Consider the following 14,488-nt stretch of genomic DNA (forward strand, 5'->3'; position numbering starts at 1 on the left):
GAGTCAGATATTGCAGTACTGATTTCTGGAGCAGACTTGCCTTGAACATGCCAATATTTTGGTTCTGAGGTCCCAGTCTAATACTACACAGATGAGTAAATTTTACCTTACAGACGTTTGTCCTCCACAGTCAAGACAGGAGAGACTGACGAAGTGTGAACTTTCTAGCCTCATTTCTACTCCTTTCCAAACTCTCATAGATGGCACCATCCATGTCCACTGCTTTTCAAATTACTAATAGGTTTCTCCAAGTTCAACTGAGGAAGCTGTGCATTAGAAAAAAAATCTAACTCACTTGCAGCCACAATGCCTTCTAAAGATCAGTGCTGGTTCTACCAAGGATCATCTACAGGCATGGGGGGATGCAACTGGCTAATATCTCAATTTAAAAAAAAAATCAGTTTTATTGTAAAAGAAAAAATAGCCTGCTATTCCTTCTCCTCTCCTGCCATTTGACCTTTAGTTCTCTACTATGCTTATTCATGTATTTATGTACCTGGAAAGCAGACTAGGCTTCTTACAGCTTGAAGTTCCACTTTGGGTTTACAGTCTGGAACAACAAGTAAATTTTTTTTCTACTGAAGAATTTTTATTAAAAACATCGCTCTCCTCCTTTGGTTCAAAACTGCTCTGGTAGAATTTAGATAGAGAAAAGAATAAAATTTCATTTCCTGGAGTTTATACCATAGCCAACCACCCTCTCCTTGTAGCTGCTTCTTTTGTTGAAGAAGCTGCAGCTTATTTTGGTTAAGGAAAAATGAAAGCCCTGCTGTATTACGGTGGTTGGAAATGTAGAGGATTGCTATAGATGTTAAGAGCAGTAATCTCCTGCAAGGCATTGCCTATTTTTAGCTGTACTTCTTAATCGTATCTGTTACTTTAATGGTATCTAAACTGCCAATCACTTGGAGCATTGCAGCACCCCATTATCTCCGAGTGCTAGGAAGATTGCAGGTGCTAGTGTTAGAAACTGTTTTGTAGCTCATTTTTTTCTATACAGTGCTGTGTTTTGGCTTTTGACAATGCTCTGCTTGAAGTGAGAAAGCATGTACTTCCCTGTGCATGGTAGCAATTAGGTGGATAATTAGCACAGTACCTCTATTATTTCCTGCTGACTATCCCCCACTAACCTTCCTCTTCCTTCACATGCAGCCTGCTTTTAATAAGATACATTTAGAAATCTGCCTGTTTCGAATCTTGACTGTTTGAAAATAAAGTTATTTTCTGCACAGCTTATGAAGCCTTTAAATAACAGCTTTTCCTCTGCCTTCGATGCAGAGTTCCTGAAATGGCTTTTGAAATTTTAAAGTATTAGTATTGGTAGATCAGAATCAGCACCCAGAGGCTGCACCTACACTAGCGTTTTGGCTTGGCGGTGCAGTGTGGCTCTGAATCAGCTTGTCCCCATTCCCAGGCCTTGGTCCTGTTTGCAGAGCGCAAAGCAGAGTCCTTTGGGGGAGTTTAAACCAGAAGCTGCGTTCCGAGCAGGCTCGCACCGCCCACGGGAAGACAAACTTTCCACTGATTTTTCATGTCAGTTTGAACCACATGTGGTATGGACATTTGGACCAAGCCTAGGCTGAAGTAAAACCCCCCCAAACACGTATAGTGTAGATATAAAAGCATCAGCACCAATTGCTTTGATCTACTGACCCACTTCTACCACGTGAAATTATTTGTTAGTGTAGATAGAAGCAGACAGGACTCTAGGCAAAATACCAAGCAGATACATACTCATTATCAAAAAAACGAAAGCTGTGCAGGCCTGGGGAAAAGGTCTTCAATGAGGAAAAAGAGTTGTTTCATATATATAGACAGTGCCTCAGACCCAGGCCAGTCACAGATTCAGAGAAAACGTTGCAACAGCCTGTTCAAAGTAGGGAACTGCCAGTCTGAAGTATTTCTGTTGTGATATGTAATTGCGTAATGAATCTGACAAAACCCAAAATGCAAAGTAAGAAACCCCCCCAACATCTCATATGCTTTGGACTAAGTATGAGGTGCTACTTGCTCTGTATTAAAAAGCACCTTGATAACATCACTACCCTCGTACCTGGTTTCGCAGTGGGTTTATGTTAGGTAGGATGATGAGCTTTGTGCCCGAGAGGTCCGGGAGTGGGGTCTGGTTATTTGGCGGATGTTAAGTGCCTGCTAGATCAGAGGCCCTCAGGCAAGTAAGTGCCTTTTCTCTCTGTTGCATCCAGCATTACTGCTGCAATTTCTCAGAAGCTGTGCTGAGTTAGAGCATGGCAAAAGGCAATATCCACGATGATACAGTTTCAGTATTCTCTTAATCAAGCTAATTTTTTGGGAGCAATTGAATTTCTGGAGTGATCTCTTGTTCTAATTGAAGACAGAGCTCCTCAGCCATAACTATAGGTAAAAGTCTAGAGAAGTTACAGCCTTCAGAGAGACACCAGTTGCCAGTACACATTGGTTTTTAATCACAAAGTTGCAAATGTAGACCATTCAGCAAATATAAAAAAACCTAGTTTTGCTTTAGCTCTTATTTGGTTGCTGCAGTGGTGTAATTACTTTTTTCTTATCATCCAAGAAGGGCTTTTTTGTATTATATTCTTTTCTGCCTGCATATCATAATTCCCCTGGTAAGTCTTGCAGAGTCCAGTTTGGCTCTGAAAAGTTATTGTAAACATAGTTTTTGTTATAAATGTAACAAAATATAAAATGCTGTATCTAAATGTAGTTAGAGAGAGAGAGAGAAACACATGTATGTCAAGTGTGCAGAATTATAAAGGTTTTTTTTCCTAACCATATAGCCTCCAAAGGCAGTCTGGGCTGCAATTCAGTTTGAGTTCATACTGCCTAATGCATACCTACCAATAAAAAACATTTTGTCCATCCTCAACCTGAGCAGCACACCTTTCCTTTCCAAGATAGCTACCAAGAAGCATAGAAGGCTAACATTCATTAATGATTCACAGCCCACAATACTTTCCTGATTTTACTTCCGGACTTCTTTTGTATCCGCAGTGCTAGCAGAGTAGAAGTGCTGTAAGCTTGTTTATGTGATAGAGTGACCCACATAAGGGTGTATGAATGCGGGTGCCCGTAAAAGTCCTGTTAGGAAAGGAAGTATAATATGTCACTGGCCTGCAACAGAATACCCAGCTGCACTGGCGGGAGGCTCTGCTTGCAGCACTTGGGCAGAATTTACCTTCCCTTTCTGCTATATTGCTTGCTTTCAAACTCTGCAGCCCTATGCAAGTAAGAGAGCAAGGATGAGGATGGTCTGTTTATTTAAATAGTCAATGAGATGCTTTCTGGTCTTGCATGATGAAAGGTATTATTATTTATTTTTGTTTTACTTGCTAACTTCCTATAAACAGGTTCAGTGTTGCCATAAAGGCCTAATGTTGTAGATTTTTCTGCTGTATTGTTTTAAAATAGCTAGGTTTTGTTTAAAATGTATTACGTTTTCAGAGTGTTTCTGCTGTATTTAAATGAAGCAAAATGCATTTTAAACAATTCAGGGAAACATACACAAACAGAAATAAGAGAGACCTTTGGAGAGCAGCATTACCAGTGAAGGCGCTGCACAGAAGGTTGGTATTCTTCATGTCAGTTTGAGTTGGGGTACAAAAATAGTTATCACACTGGAAGGCACTCACTCTCCATTTAGAGATCCTGCAGATCTCATGCGAGATGAAATGGGATCCATCTATTTGCTATTATTTCACTTCTAAATATGTTAATATTGTCTTCTTCTGCTCACATACTCCATTATAAAAATTGACTTGCTTAAATACATATTGTGCGTTTCTACTTCTTGATCAATACATTTTTAAATTGTACTTTTTGAAATTTAACACTACTGTTGTATACCACAAAGTGGGAAAAAAAATCTGAAAATACTGATAAAAAAGGGCGTAAAGAACTCTGAAAGTAAATGCTGCATCACTCAAGTGCTAAGGATTATTGCTGGCATGAGAAGAGCCAGGCAAGGAGTAATGTATGTTTTAGACTTTATCCTTTATTAGCTCCCCTATTTAGAAAATGGAGATGATGTTCATGTACATGCAAGTATTAGATATATTGTAATGCACCTAGTTAATGATTATATTAATAACGTACCTAATTATAGTGGGTGGTCAGATAGAACTAAAAGGCCCTCAGAAGCGAGGGGGGAGCCTCGGCGAGGAAGCCCCCCGGCAGGAGGAGGGGCACCGAGTGCCGGTGGACAGTTCCAAGACGGGCTGTTAGTCGGCACTAGCGCCCACCAGCCCTTGCAGCCCCTCAGCAGCTAAACTGCTTTAAGGAACAGGCCTATGCAGCGAGGCATTCTTTTTGCACAGGTAAAATCTGCTTGTACAAGTTAAACCTTTTCTATGCATCTTTCAGGAGAAGACTAATTTTGTTTTGTGTTTATTTATAGCAGCCATAAGAAGACTGTTTTTAAAGGGAATCCCAGACCATATGTTCAGCTGGACCTTGTGTATGAATTATAAGCTTATCCAATCTCTTGCAAGTGTGTAATATTGCAACGTGCTTGACTTTAATGAGCAGCATTTCCTGAAGATTGGTGGTATTGGTTATTTTTCTGTATTTTTTCTTTACATTATCAACGTGCCTTCCTTATCACCCTACCAGCAACAGTACTCAGAGCAGACCAGATGCTGAAATCATAGTAGAGACAAAAACAGCCGAAGAATTTCCAAACCACCTCAGCAGCAGCGAAGAGAGCACCGGCAGCTGGTCCCAGCTCGCTAACGACGAGGACAATCCCGATGACACTAGCAGCTACCTGCAACTCAGCGAGAGGTCCCTGAGGTACCCACATTCTCTCTGTGGTCAATAGCTGATACGGTTTAATCAGTCAAGCCAGAGATTTCATTACCATGCATTGGGAACGCAGGGCAGCGGCTCAAGGTGTATTCTGAATGCTGCAAAGAAAGCTCAGCTACAGTGTTCATCTCTTCAGGTTTAAAACTAGTGAGCCACGTTCTGGTTCTCAGCCAGGTCTTTGCATTGGTGAGCAGCTAAATTCAAAGAAAAAACTACCACACACAAAGCAAGTGCCTCACCACCCTACAGCGAAAGGGCCATCAGACAAGTTAATTGCTGTGATCTTTGATTTGCTTTATTTGTTACAATTTGCATAACGCTTATTTTGGTGTTTCCTTGGCTGAGACTGGCAAGACTACTGTTCCCCACAGGTACCGGCGCAACGAGAGCAGGAGCAGAGCCCTGTTCTGCTCGTACTAGCCCAGGGGAGCAGGTTGGCACGTGGGAGGCAGATTTCTCCCTGAGCTGGCATAAATACCACTGCTCACATTGCAGTATTTTGCTTTTTGTCTCTACTCACATCAGGCCATGTGTTTAAAGATGTCATCTAGTCCTTAGAGCTTATATAAAGTGATGTTAGTTTGACCTTAGCCCTTTCATGACTTCACATTGAGCAAGAATTTTTTTCATATGCCCTTAGATTATTTCTTTTAATGTAGCAAATTAATTATGTCATTCTCTTGGGTATTCTGAAGACAAGGAGGGAAAAAGTAAGATAATGAAGCAGAGAAAGGAAAGAGTCTCTGCATGTCAGAGAGTACCATTTGCTAGTTTAAAAAATAGTGAAAGAAACTTGCCTGTCCGTGTGAGTAAATGGTCATCCCATTATGTGTAGTATCAACCTTTAACAAACTCAGTCTGAGAGCCCCTTTCTTGTGCCTTTTGGCTCTGCACTGAAACAGAAATTGAGCAAATCTGAATGCATTGCATACTGATGCTGACTCAGAAAAACCTGATGAAAAAAGAAACTGTCTAGTCAATGCCTCTGATGTGAGGAAAAATACTATTGATCGCTTTTTTAGTAAAAACTAAGTGGCTCAAATTTAACACCACACAGAATTTGTTGGTGCTAATCAACCTCTAGCTAGTAATTTCACAACCTGTTTATCAGACTATTGTGAAATCCACATTAACATTCACTGTCTGGTTTATGGTGAAGTTACAAGGTGAGCTAGTACTATTCTTTCCAAATATTCTCAGATGCAACACTCCATTCTTGTGAAGTAGCCAAAAAGAATACTTCTGCATATTACGGGTCCCTGTGAGCACTGGATCACCATTTAAAAAAATTAATTGAAATCTCAGTCTTTCAGAGTAGCAGAAATGTGAGGGCCCATCCCTGCACCTGTGGGTTCAGATCTCTGACAGTATCAGATCATCAGATCTCTGACAGTATTTGGGGGTATGATGTCATATGCTGAAACGCCTCCTGGTTACGGGCATGGAGTAACCCAATAGGTAAGTATGCGATGGGCAATCAAATACCTTGCTATAATTCACCACGTTCAGAGGTATCTGAATCTCTACAGGTTTTTCCAGGACATCTCTATGCTTGACAGTCTCTCTTTCCAAGGACTCATGCAGATTGTTTCTCTGCTGGAGGCCAAACGTTCACTGAATAAACTATTCACAAGAAGATAGTCCACTGTTTTTTTTCAGTTCACAGCATCACTCGATACATGATCCATCTAGAATTATTTTAAGAAAAGCCTAATTGTTTTGCACAGATTAGTATCCTTCATCCTGGGAACCACTTGTTGAGCAAAACTGATTCTGTGTAACTCTGCATACTGGGGACATCCCCCTCATTTTGCTTTGAGCGTAAATAAGAAAATATGTACGGAGACATGTTGGGTGCAGCTTGGCACTAATATTTAAACTTTTGCTTTGTCAGCAATGGCAACAGCAGTACAACTAGCAGTCTTGGCATTATGGACCTGGAAATTTATCAGGAGAACGTGCCATCTTCTCCTATGATTAAGTAAGTAGTCACTGAAGTGAGATTTGATGTTTAGTCTAATTTTAACTGCAAATCATTTATGCCATCTAAAATGTGCCAAGCCCTGCTTTGCACCTGCTGCTTAGCCTGCCATCACTTTTAGAAAAATAAATCCACACGCAGGTGTCTCTGTGCAGAGTGACAGCACTGCAGAGCGAAAGACTATGGGAAAGCCCACCCAGGTGGACCTCTCGAGAATATGGATCCACCAACTGCTTTGCCTAGAAGACAGTTTGCTGAGCTATCCATTTCCCACTCTGTGAGCTTTTTTCTCTAAATAACTTTAAATATCACCAAAACATTACTGTAATAGCAAGTAAGATCAAGCAAAGAAAGATCAATTAGTTTAAGCTAAAAGGAAAAAAAAGGTGATAACATTCTTTTCAAGATGGATAATTTGGCCCAAGGTACACCCTATCTGTTGTTTCTGGGCATGTTTCTACCAAGCATGCCCAACAGCAATAAAATTATCAAGAGATGTGCAAGTACCTGCCTAAAGATTCTGGTACCCTGAAACATGGTATAAGCTGCCAGCTACTAAATGGTAAACCAACTGATGCAGCCAGGGCATGGCCACTGCAGACATGTAGGTACTGTACATCATGCAGAGAAAGGGAGAACCTTGTGAAATCAGTGACAGCAGAAAGTCTTCACACCTTGTTACCAGACTATACTATAACAACAAACCACCCTGCTTTCCAAAAGCTCTTTTTTGTAAGCAATGTAGGCATCTGTATTTCTGTAGAGTCACATGCATTCTCTTTCAGCTGTTGATTTGGACCCTAACCTTGTTAAAATGTTCCTGCCCTCACCGTAGGCAGTGCTAGCTCCTACACATATCCCTAAAGAGGACCCTCTTCCTTATACTTCCAAAGACAAAGGGGCTAAGTTTTTGATTCCTAGTGCACTTCCAGTGGGTATTCTCTGGTGACAGCCAACAGGCTGGAGATCCTGGAAGGACAGATGTTGCGGAAGGCAAGAACACCACTCAGTTCAGCTTGTACTTCCACAAATCAAAGTCGAGGGACAGAATACTTACGCTGTTCAAACAGAAAACCGGAAAAAAAATCTGATGTGAAGGATGTTATTAAGCACCTATGATTCTAAGTCATGACAAACCATACATTGCATGCTGCCATTTTATTCTTTCCTCTTACATCTGGCAGCAGTCACTACAAAAGTATATATAATCTTGATCCTTTGAAACCTTGGGGAAGATTCTGAAATCCTGTGAAAGAGCAGTGTCTTCCCATGCTAGAAACATCCTATGACACTTGCACTGTTCCTCTTGACTGAGGACAGAATGGGACAGTCTGCAAATGTGTATCATAAGTGCTATCCCCTCCAGGAGTGATGAAACGAAAGAAATAGCTATGTCACCACCACCAAATTTGCAGTCTTCTGCTACATGTATGTAAGTGTGGATATAGTGTTCAGAAAGGGAACATAAAGCAGTGACTACATATCTGGAGTTTGTTTCCTGTAGTTCAACAAGAGGAATGGTAGTACATAGGAAATGAAGATCTTCTGAAATTTCTGCAAGGTGTAAACAGAATTTATTTATCCAAACAGCTAATATATTTAAAACCAGCAGTAGCTGAAGTCATTGCTAGTTATGATTGTGTTCAACTATGAGAGATAAAATTAGAAAGCAAGACTGAAAAAGATGAAGCCAGGGACTATAACATTGCAAAATGCGCACCTTGGAAATTCAGTACTTCTCCCTTGCTTATGATAAGACACAGCAAGTCATGTAATGTCATTTGCTTTCTCATTATATAAACTGTAAAGATACACAGATCCTAATGAAGTGTAATACACAGTGCATATAGTACAAGCAGTTCATCCTATTGTGGGAGTAACACACTGCAATTCCCAAGGCTTTTCCTGATTTAGAGATGAAATTATTGTAGTATATTCAGCATTTTACTGTTTCATCCTATGTAAATTTTTTCTTGCAGTTTTCTAGGTGAAAAGTCTTACACTGGGGGAGACGTTTATCCATCATGAAGCAATGTTGTAGACTGTTCCTAAGTATCACTAATAAGCTTTGTTGTTGTTTGTTTCTAAGTGAATTAGTAGAAGAAAAGGTTTTCCTTAAAGAACAAACAGAAAATATAGAGGGTAAGTTGAACCATATCAATTATAGATAAGAATTTGAAGCTAAAACAAGTAATTACACAATAACTACACAGTAACTTTTTTTGTTGGTTTTTTTTCCCCCCAGAAAGTACTTCTGGGCTCTCAGTGGGAACAGCCAATTGTCAGAAGGACCTACTGGTGATCAACTTTGATCTGGAACCGGAGCGCCCTGATGCAGAGCTGCGAGCCACTCTTCAGTGGATAGCTGCTTCTGAGCTTGGAATTCCAACCATCTACTTTAAGAAATCTCAGGAAAACAGAATTGAAAAGGTAGTATCTACAGGATTGCACATACTATGAAATCACTTAAATCATAGTAGCAGTTGTGATTGTATTGAAGTTACTGAGTTTTAAAAGCAAATGCAAAAACAACAAAAGATCTGCATTACAGGGAGATGGCAATGCAACTGTTAATTAGGGAGAGAGAGGATTAAATACCTCAGAATTTAGGGCACATGAAAGAAGATTCTTAATAATGTAGCTGAAAAAAAAGTATCACCACTTAAAATGAGACCTTCTCCAAAATCACTCTTACATGATTTGATGAATCAGAGTTCCCTTTTTCAGATCAGTCAGCAATGCCAAAGACAGAATTAGCAGAAAAGGGCCTTTATATAGGTGCATTTGGAGGGTTACAGACAGTTTACATGGAGCTTAAACATGTGGTTTAAAAAAAATCACTTCAGTGTAGACATCACACATGCAAAGTGGTACTGCAGAGGGCCCATCAATGACATTAAGAACAGACTATGACATGAGACATGAGTTGCACTTAAGATTTCATAGAGGCTTTACACTAGCTTTGAGATTCCTTAGTCCTTACGGAGGATCTGCCTCTGCCTGCAACACTGCCTCAGGCAGCTCTGAACTTCTACCTGGCTGCTCATAAATTGCTACAGCTGGGGATACAGTAGGGCACAGCACAGGCCTCACAGTTCCTCCTGTATTTAGGTGAAACCTACTCTGGCCAAATGCACTGGCTTTATAGTCGCTTTATGCTGGCAGAAAGAGCTTGCTGCTCAACAAGGAGTGAGCGCACCACTCAGAAGTACAGTAGAGACTAACTGCAATATAGAGAGAACACATTAACTCAGGTTCGGGGTGACACATAACAAGACTAGAAGACTTCTGCACCAGAGCTGGTTCAAAGTTCAGAGGAGAGGCAGGGTGGACCTGTCTGTGTAGGCATATCCTTACACTGTTGTTACCCGAAGTTTTGGCACGAGCGGTGTCCAGCCAGTGTTTCTGGTGGAGCCGTATTTGCAATCAGACATCTCTGACTTGGAAAATAAGAATTGTTGACTGAAATATTTTGCATCATGCCATGGAAATTATGAAGCACCACCCCCGCAGCAATAAAAAATGCTGAGCACGTGTTCCAGGGCCCTCTCGATCCCAGGCAGGCGTCGCTTGCCCCCTGCCAGTCACCGTTCTGAAAGCAGCATCTATTTCCGGAGAGAAAGACAGACTAGCAGAGCAGAGGAACCTTTTGAAGTATTAGTCCAAGCGAGAGCACCAAGAGCAGCACTAAAGTCCAAAATGGCCACAAGAAAAACAGACACTTTCTATTCCAGCATGATTAGTTAGTGCCCCATTGCAGACACCATCAAATGCCACCTGCAACATTTCAGGGATGACCAAAGCTGCCCCTTTTCCACAATCAGCAAGAATGACTTAGGCCTCAAGGCTTTCAAAAAGTGTCAGGGTATTCAAATAGATTAATGAAAAAAGTATTACAAATCAGTATTTTGGTCTTTTAAAATAATGTCTATGGGAAGATCATTTTGAGCAGCAGAGATATTGTTTGATTTTTCTTGAGTACATGCATTTGGGAATCATAAACATAATTTAAAATGCATTCAGCAGCAACAGTCCAAATTGCATCTAATTAAAGAAACAGCTGTCAGCTTTACCCATGTGCTTTGGCGAACAGTTAATTCAATTGCAAAAATACACTAGAGAATAATGAAGCACATCCTGCCGACAACAGTGCTCTTGGAAATCGTGTGCCTATTAAATATCATTAAAATACATATTAAAAGTTTAGGCTTCAGTATGTAAATAGCAAACAGCTACACTAACTAGAGAGACACAATATTTTCTTGTATGGTTTAAAACTGGAAATGTAGAAGGAGCAAGCTAATTAGATATTGATTGTGAAATTCAAGGAAATGAAAAGCTTTGATTTTCATTGCTAAGCTTCAGAAAAAAATTGGACCAGATGCATGACACTGTGAAGCCCATTATTAAGTACAAAGTGGACAAAATTCAGGATTTTTGCCAGCTGCTTAAGAACATGTATTTAACCCCTTGTTTATATGGAAGTAAAAAAAAAAAAAAAAAAATTAAAAAGCAAATACAGATCCTGTCTGTGATTCAGCCAAAACTGTGGCAAACATCTTCATGTGTAGGAAGTTTACCCAGAATTCTTTCTCACCAGTATTGTGAGAATATTTAAAATTCTGTGAGATGCGTCTGTGGAAATACAGGAACTTAATATAATGGAAACATAACTACAAGTAATGAAGAAGGAATGCTTTGCTTTAAAATGAATAGTCACACTTCGATTATTTTGACAGTGAGCTGTAGATAACGAGGAAATTTGTAATCCTTTATCAGGCTCACTTTCATTGTTCCCCATTTCATTGCAATAAATAAGAAATAATTGATGAGAGCAGCTGATTTAGAAAATGTCATGAGATCAGACTAGTCTTGTGAGAGCCTGTGGAAATCCTTATGCTCCTCTGTTGTGATGTGCATCCACTGCATGACAATACAGTAGTGCACTTACAAAGGATGGTCTTGGAGCAGTCTGCATGTATTCATTTAACAAAAACTAAACATTGACCAAGTCCTAAGTGTGTTGTTTTCTTTATTTAGTTTTTAGATGTTGTGCAATTAGTTCAACGGAAGTCCTGGAAAGTGGGGGATATCTTTCATGCTGTGGTACAGTACTGCAAGCTCAGTGAGGAAGGCAGAGAGATGACACCAAGCCTGTTTGATTGGCTTCTCGAATTGGGTTAAGAAAGTTCGCCTGTTCAGCATTTTTGTTTTAATCCAGTTTAAATAAGCAGTGGTTTCTGTAATGCTCTGATTTCCAAATATCACTGAATAAAATGAGCAAAGATAAACAAACTCTACAGAAACAGCACACATCTGTTCCACAACTATACACTGAGCAAAGTGAAATCAAGGTGTATCATATCTTTTTGTATCATGAGGGATTCCTGACATACTGTACTATAGGATGTACTGTACTAGGAGGGGATTTTGAATTAATCAACTATACAGTAAAGGCTTAATTTAATATCTGATATGTTCCATTTTCATCAATTGGATTAAATCAACCAGATGAAATTTAATAGTATGCTAAAATGCCATTTTAAAACACCAGTCTTTGTACAGTCTAACTATTAGAACATGGGTGTGTTCCAGGATGCCTAGCAAGACTTAGGTCCCTAGATCACTAATACAAAAATATATAATTTTTTTTTGATCCCCACAGCCTTATAAAGGCTAAAACGTTTTGAACTCTTAAGATGTTTGCAGTTAGACAACACAATAAAATGCGATATAAAATGTGAAAACATGTTTCAGTTTCTTTCCGTGTGATTCTCTTCCACAGCTGTTCCCCATTCCTTTCTTTTTCTCAAGCAACTAAAATCTAGACTCCTTTTCACTTGGAGGCAGTGCAATTTAGGATAGCTACAACTGGTAGATCACAGAGCACAGCTCTGGGGATCGGGACAGCTGGGTTCAGATCCCTGTTCCCCCGCGGACCTGCCGCGTGACCCTGGGCAAGTCAGTTCACCTCTGTGCCTCAGTGTCCCTGTCTGGTAAGAGGGAGTAATGATAGTAAATTTGTTATATAAAGTGCTTCTATGTAAAGCACTATGCGTTGGTTAAAAGCACTGGAAAAATAAATACTATTTTAATTTCAGTTTAATCAAATAAATTGTTAATAAGAGAAGGTGAATAAATATCTAAAAAGAGAATTGCGTTGGCATAAATAAAAACCTTAGCAATGTTAGTTTTTATAACTTACAAGAAAACAAAATGATTGTTAACATCTTTCAGCACACATAATTGTTCATTTTGGATATAAATGTTTGGGTTATATATGATAGTTCACGTTACCGTAACATTTATATAACTGTTTGATAAGATATAACTATGGTATCTTCTTGCTGATATGATGTTTCATGCACTTAATGATACATTCTTTTGACTCTGCCAAAGAGATTGGTTTTGAATTTAATGATAAATATAACTTATCACATCAAAGCTCTTCTGTGATTTGTTTCTTTGAAAATATATTTATCTTTTGTCTCTGCACACCCATGTAATAGAAAATCTGCTTGCCTTTCCCAGTAAAATATATAAGAGATGTTTTATTTTCCATATAACAGTATATGCTTCTGTAATATTTCTTGAAAGAAAACCTATCGTTTTGCACTAAATATTTTTGGAGATTTTGAAGGAGTTTTAAATAATTTATGAAAAAGAGCCATATTCTCAATTTTATCATTAAACCCATTCCTAAACTTGCATGATTTCCTCACACTCACTTGTTAAGAAATGCAAATCATCAGTGAATCAGAAATCTAACACAGGAGATGAAATAATACGGCTAATTCTACATCTGCTCTGCAGTATACACAAAACAGCGGAGGTCACTTTACTGTCAAGATGAAGGTCAACTTATTGTACACACTAAATTTAACCATACAGTCACTGGGCCTGTTCCTGCGAATTGCTGAATGCCCATAACTCCCACTACCACGAGTGGCAGCTCTGAGTGCTCAGCATTTCTGAGGCTGAAACTTAATAAAAAGCACCAAGTATTATAGACTGAAAGTGCTTTGTTTGAGTTAGTAAATGGGAAAGTGTATTTATTTTTGAACCAAATCTAGTTAGCTGTCAGTATACAAATTTTTGCTGTGATAGAATAAATGTTTACTTATCCTACAAAGCACAAATATCATGACTGAGTTGTAACGGTGTGATGCAGTTCTTCTGTACAGTAGTTCTTAATGTTGCAATTTATTCAGAAATAAATTTATGTTATAATGTGTGTCCTCTTTGTCTTTCTAAGAAAAGTTCATGAACGTGATGCGTTTTACTTGAGCAATTTAATAATATATGGCTTTTGTCCCTGTAACTTGTCAAAGCTACTGCTTCTGAAAGAGAAACCTGACCCGCGGCCCTACCCAAAATGAGTCAGAGCAAGCTGCAGGGCTCACCTCATTTCCAAAGGTAGGGCTTTGCTCAGGTGCCACGATTCATCCAAGTGATACAAGGCTAATCATAACTTTCTGAGTACCACAACGAAATAGAAGAAATCACGTGTTCGTGGCCTCTCAGAGTTAGCCCCAGAGTAACTCCCATACACCCAGTCCCTATCAGCACTTACTCCAGTCGCCTTTCACTACCTGCAAAGTGGGGGAGGAATGGCCACAGATACTGCACAGATATTTATTGCCCGACTACCTGGGTGTAAAGGTTTTTCTACTGCTAAACAGAAAAGGAAATTAACACTTGAGT

The 14,488-nt window shown here is 39.4% G+C and overlaps 1 protein-coding gene across 3 annotated transcripts in view; it reads left to right on the forward strand.

Annotated features, from left to right (window-relative positions):
- SPHKAP (SPHK1 interactor, AKAP domain containing) overlaps positions 1-14,018 on the forward strand; it is a 79,000-nt gene extending 64,982 nt beyond the window's left edge. For 2 of the 3 annotated variants that reach the window (XM_064516879.1, XM_064516880.1), the window contains exons 8-12: positions 4,609-4,788; positions 6,698-6,784; positions 8,874-8,926; positions 9,030-9,214; positions 11,825-14,018. In XM_064516879.1, coding sequence (XP_064372949.1) covers positions 4,609-4,788; positions 6,698-6,784; positions 8,874-8,926; positions 9,030-9,214; positions 11,825-11,968 — 649 coding nt within the window. In that variant the 3' untranslated portion in view covers positions 11,969-14,018. The remainder of the gene's footprint in view (positions 1-4,608; positions 4,789-6,697; positions 6,785-8,873; positions 8,927-9,029; positions 9,215-11,824) is intronic. The other variant, XM_064516881.1, reaches the window with a different exon arrangement.
- Positions 14,019-14,488: the final 470 nt, after the last annotated feature.

This window comes from Dromaius novaehollandiae, chromosome 9 (assembly GCF_036370855.1).
Source record: "Dromaius novaehollandiae isolate bDroNov1 chromosome 9, bDroNov1.hap1, whole genome shotgun sequence".
NCBI lineage: Eukaryota > Metazoa > Chordata > Aves > Casuariiformes > Dromaiidae > Dromaius > Dromaius novaehollandiae.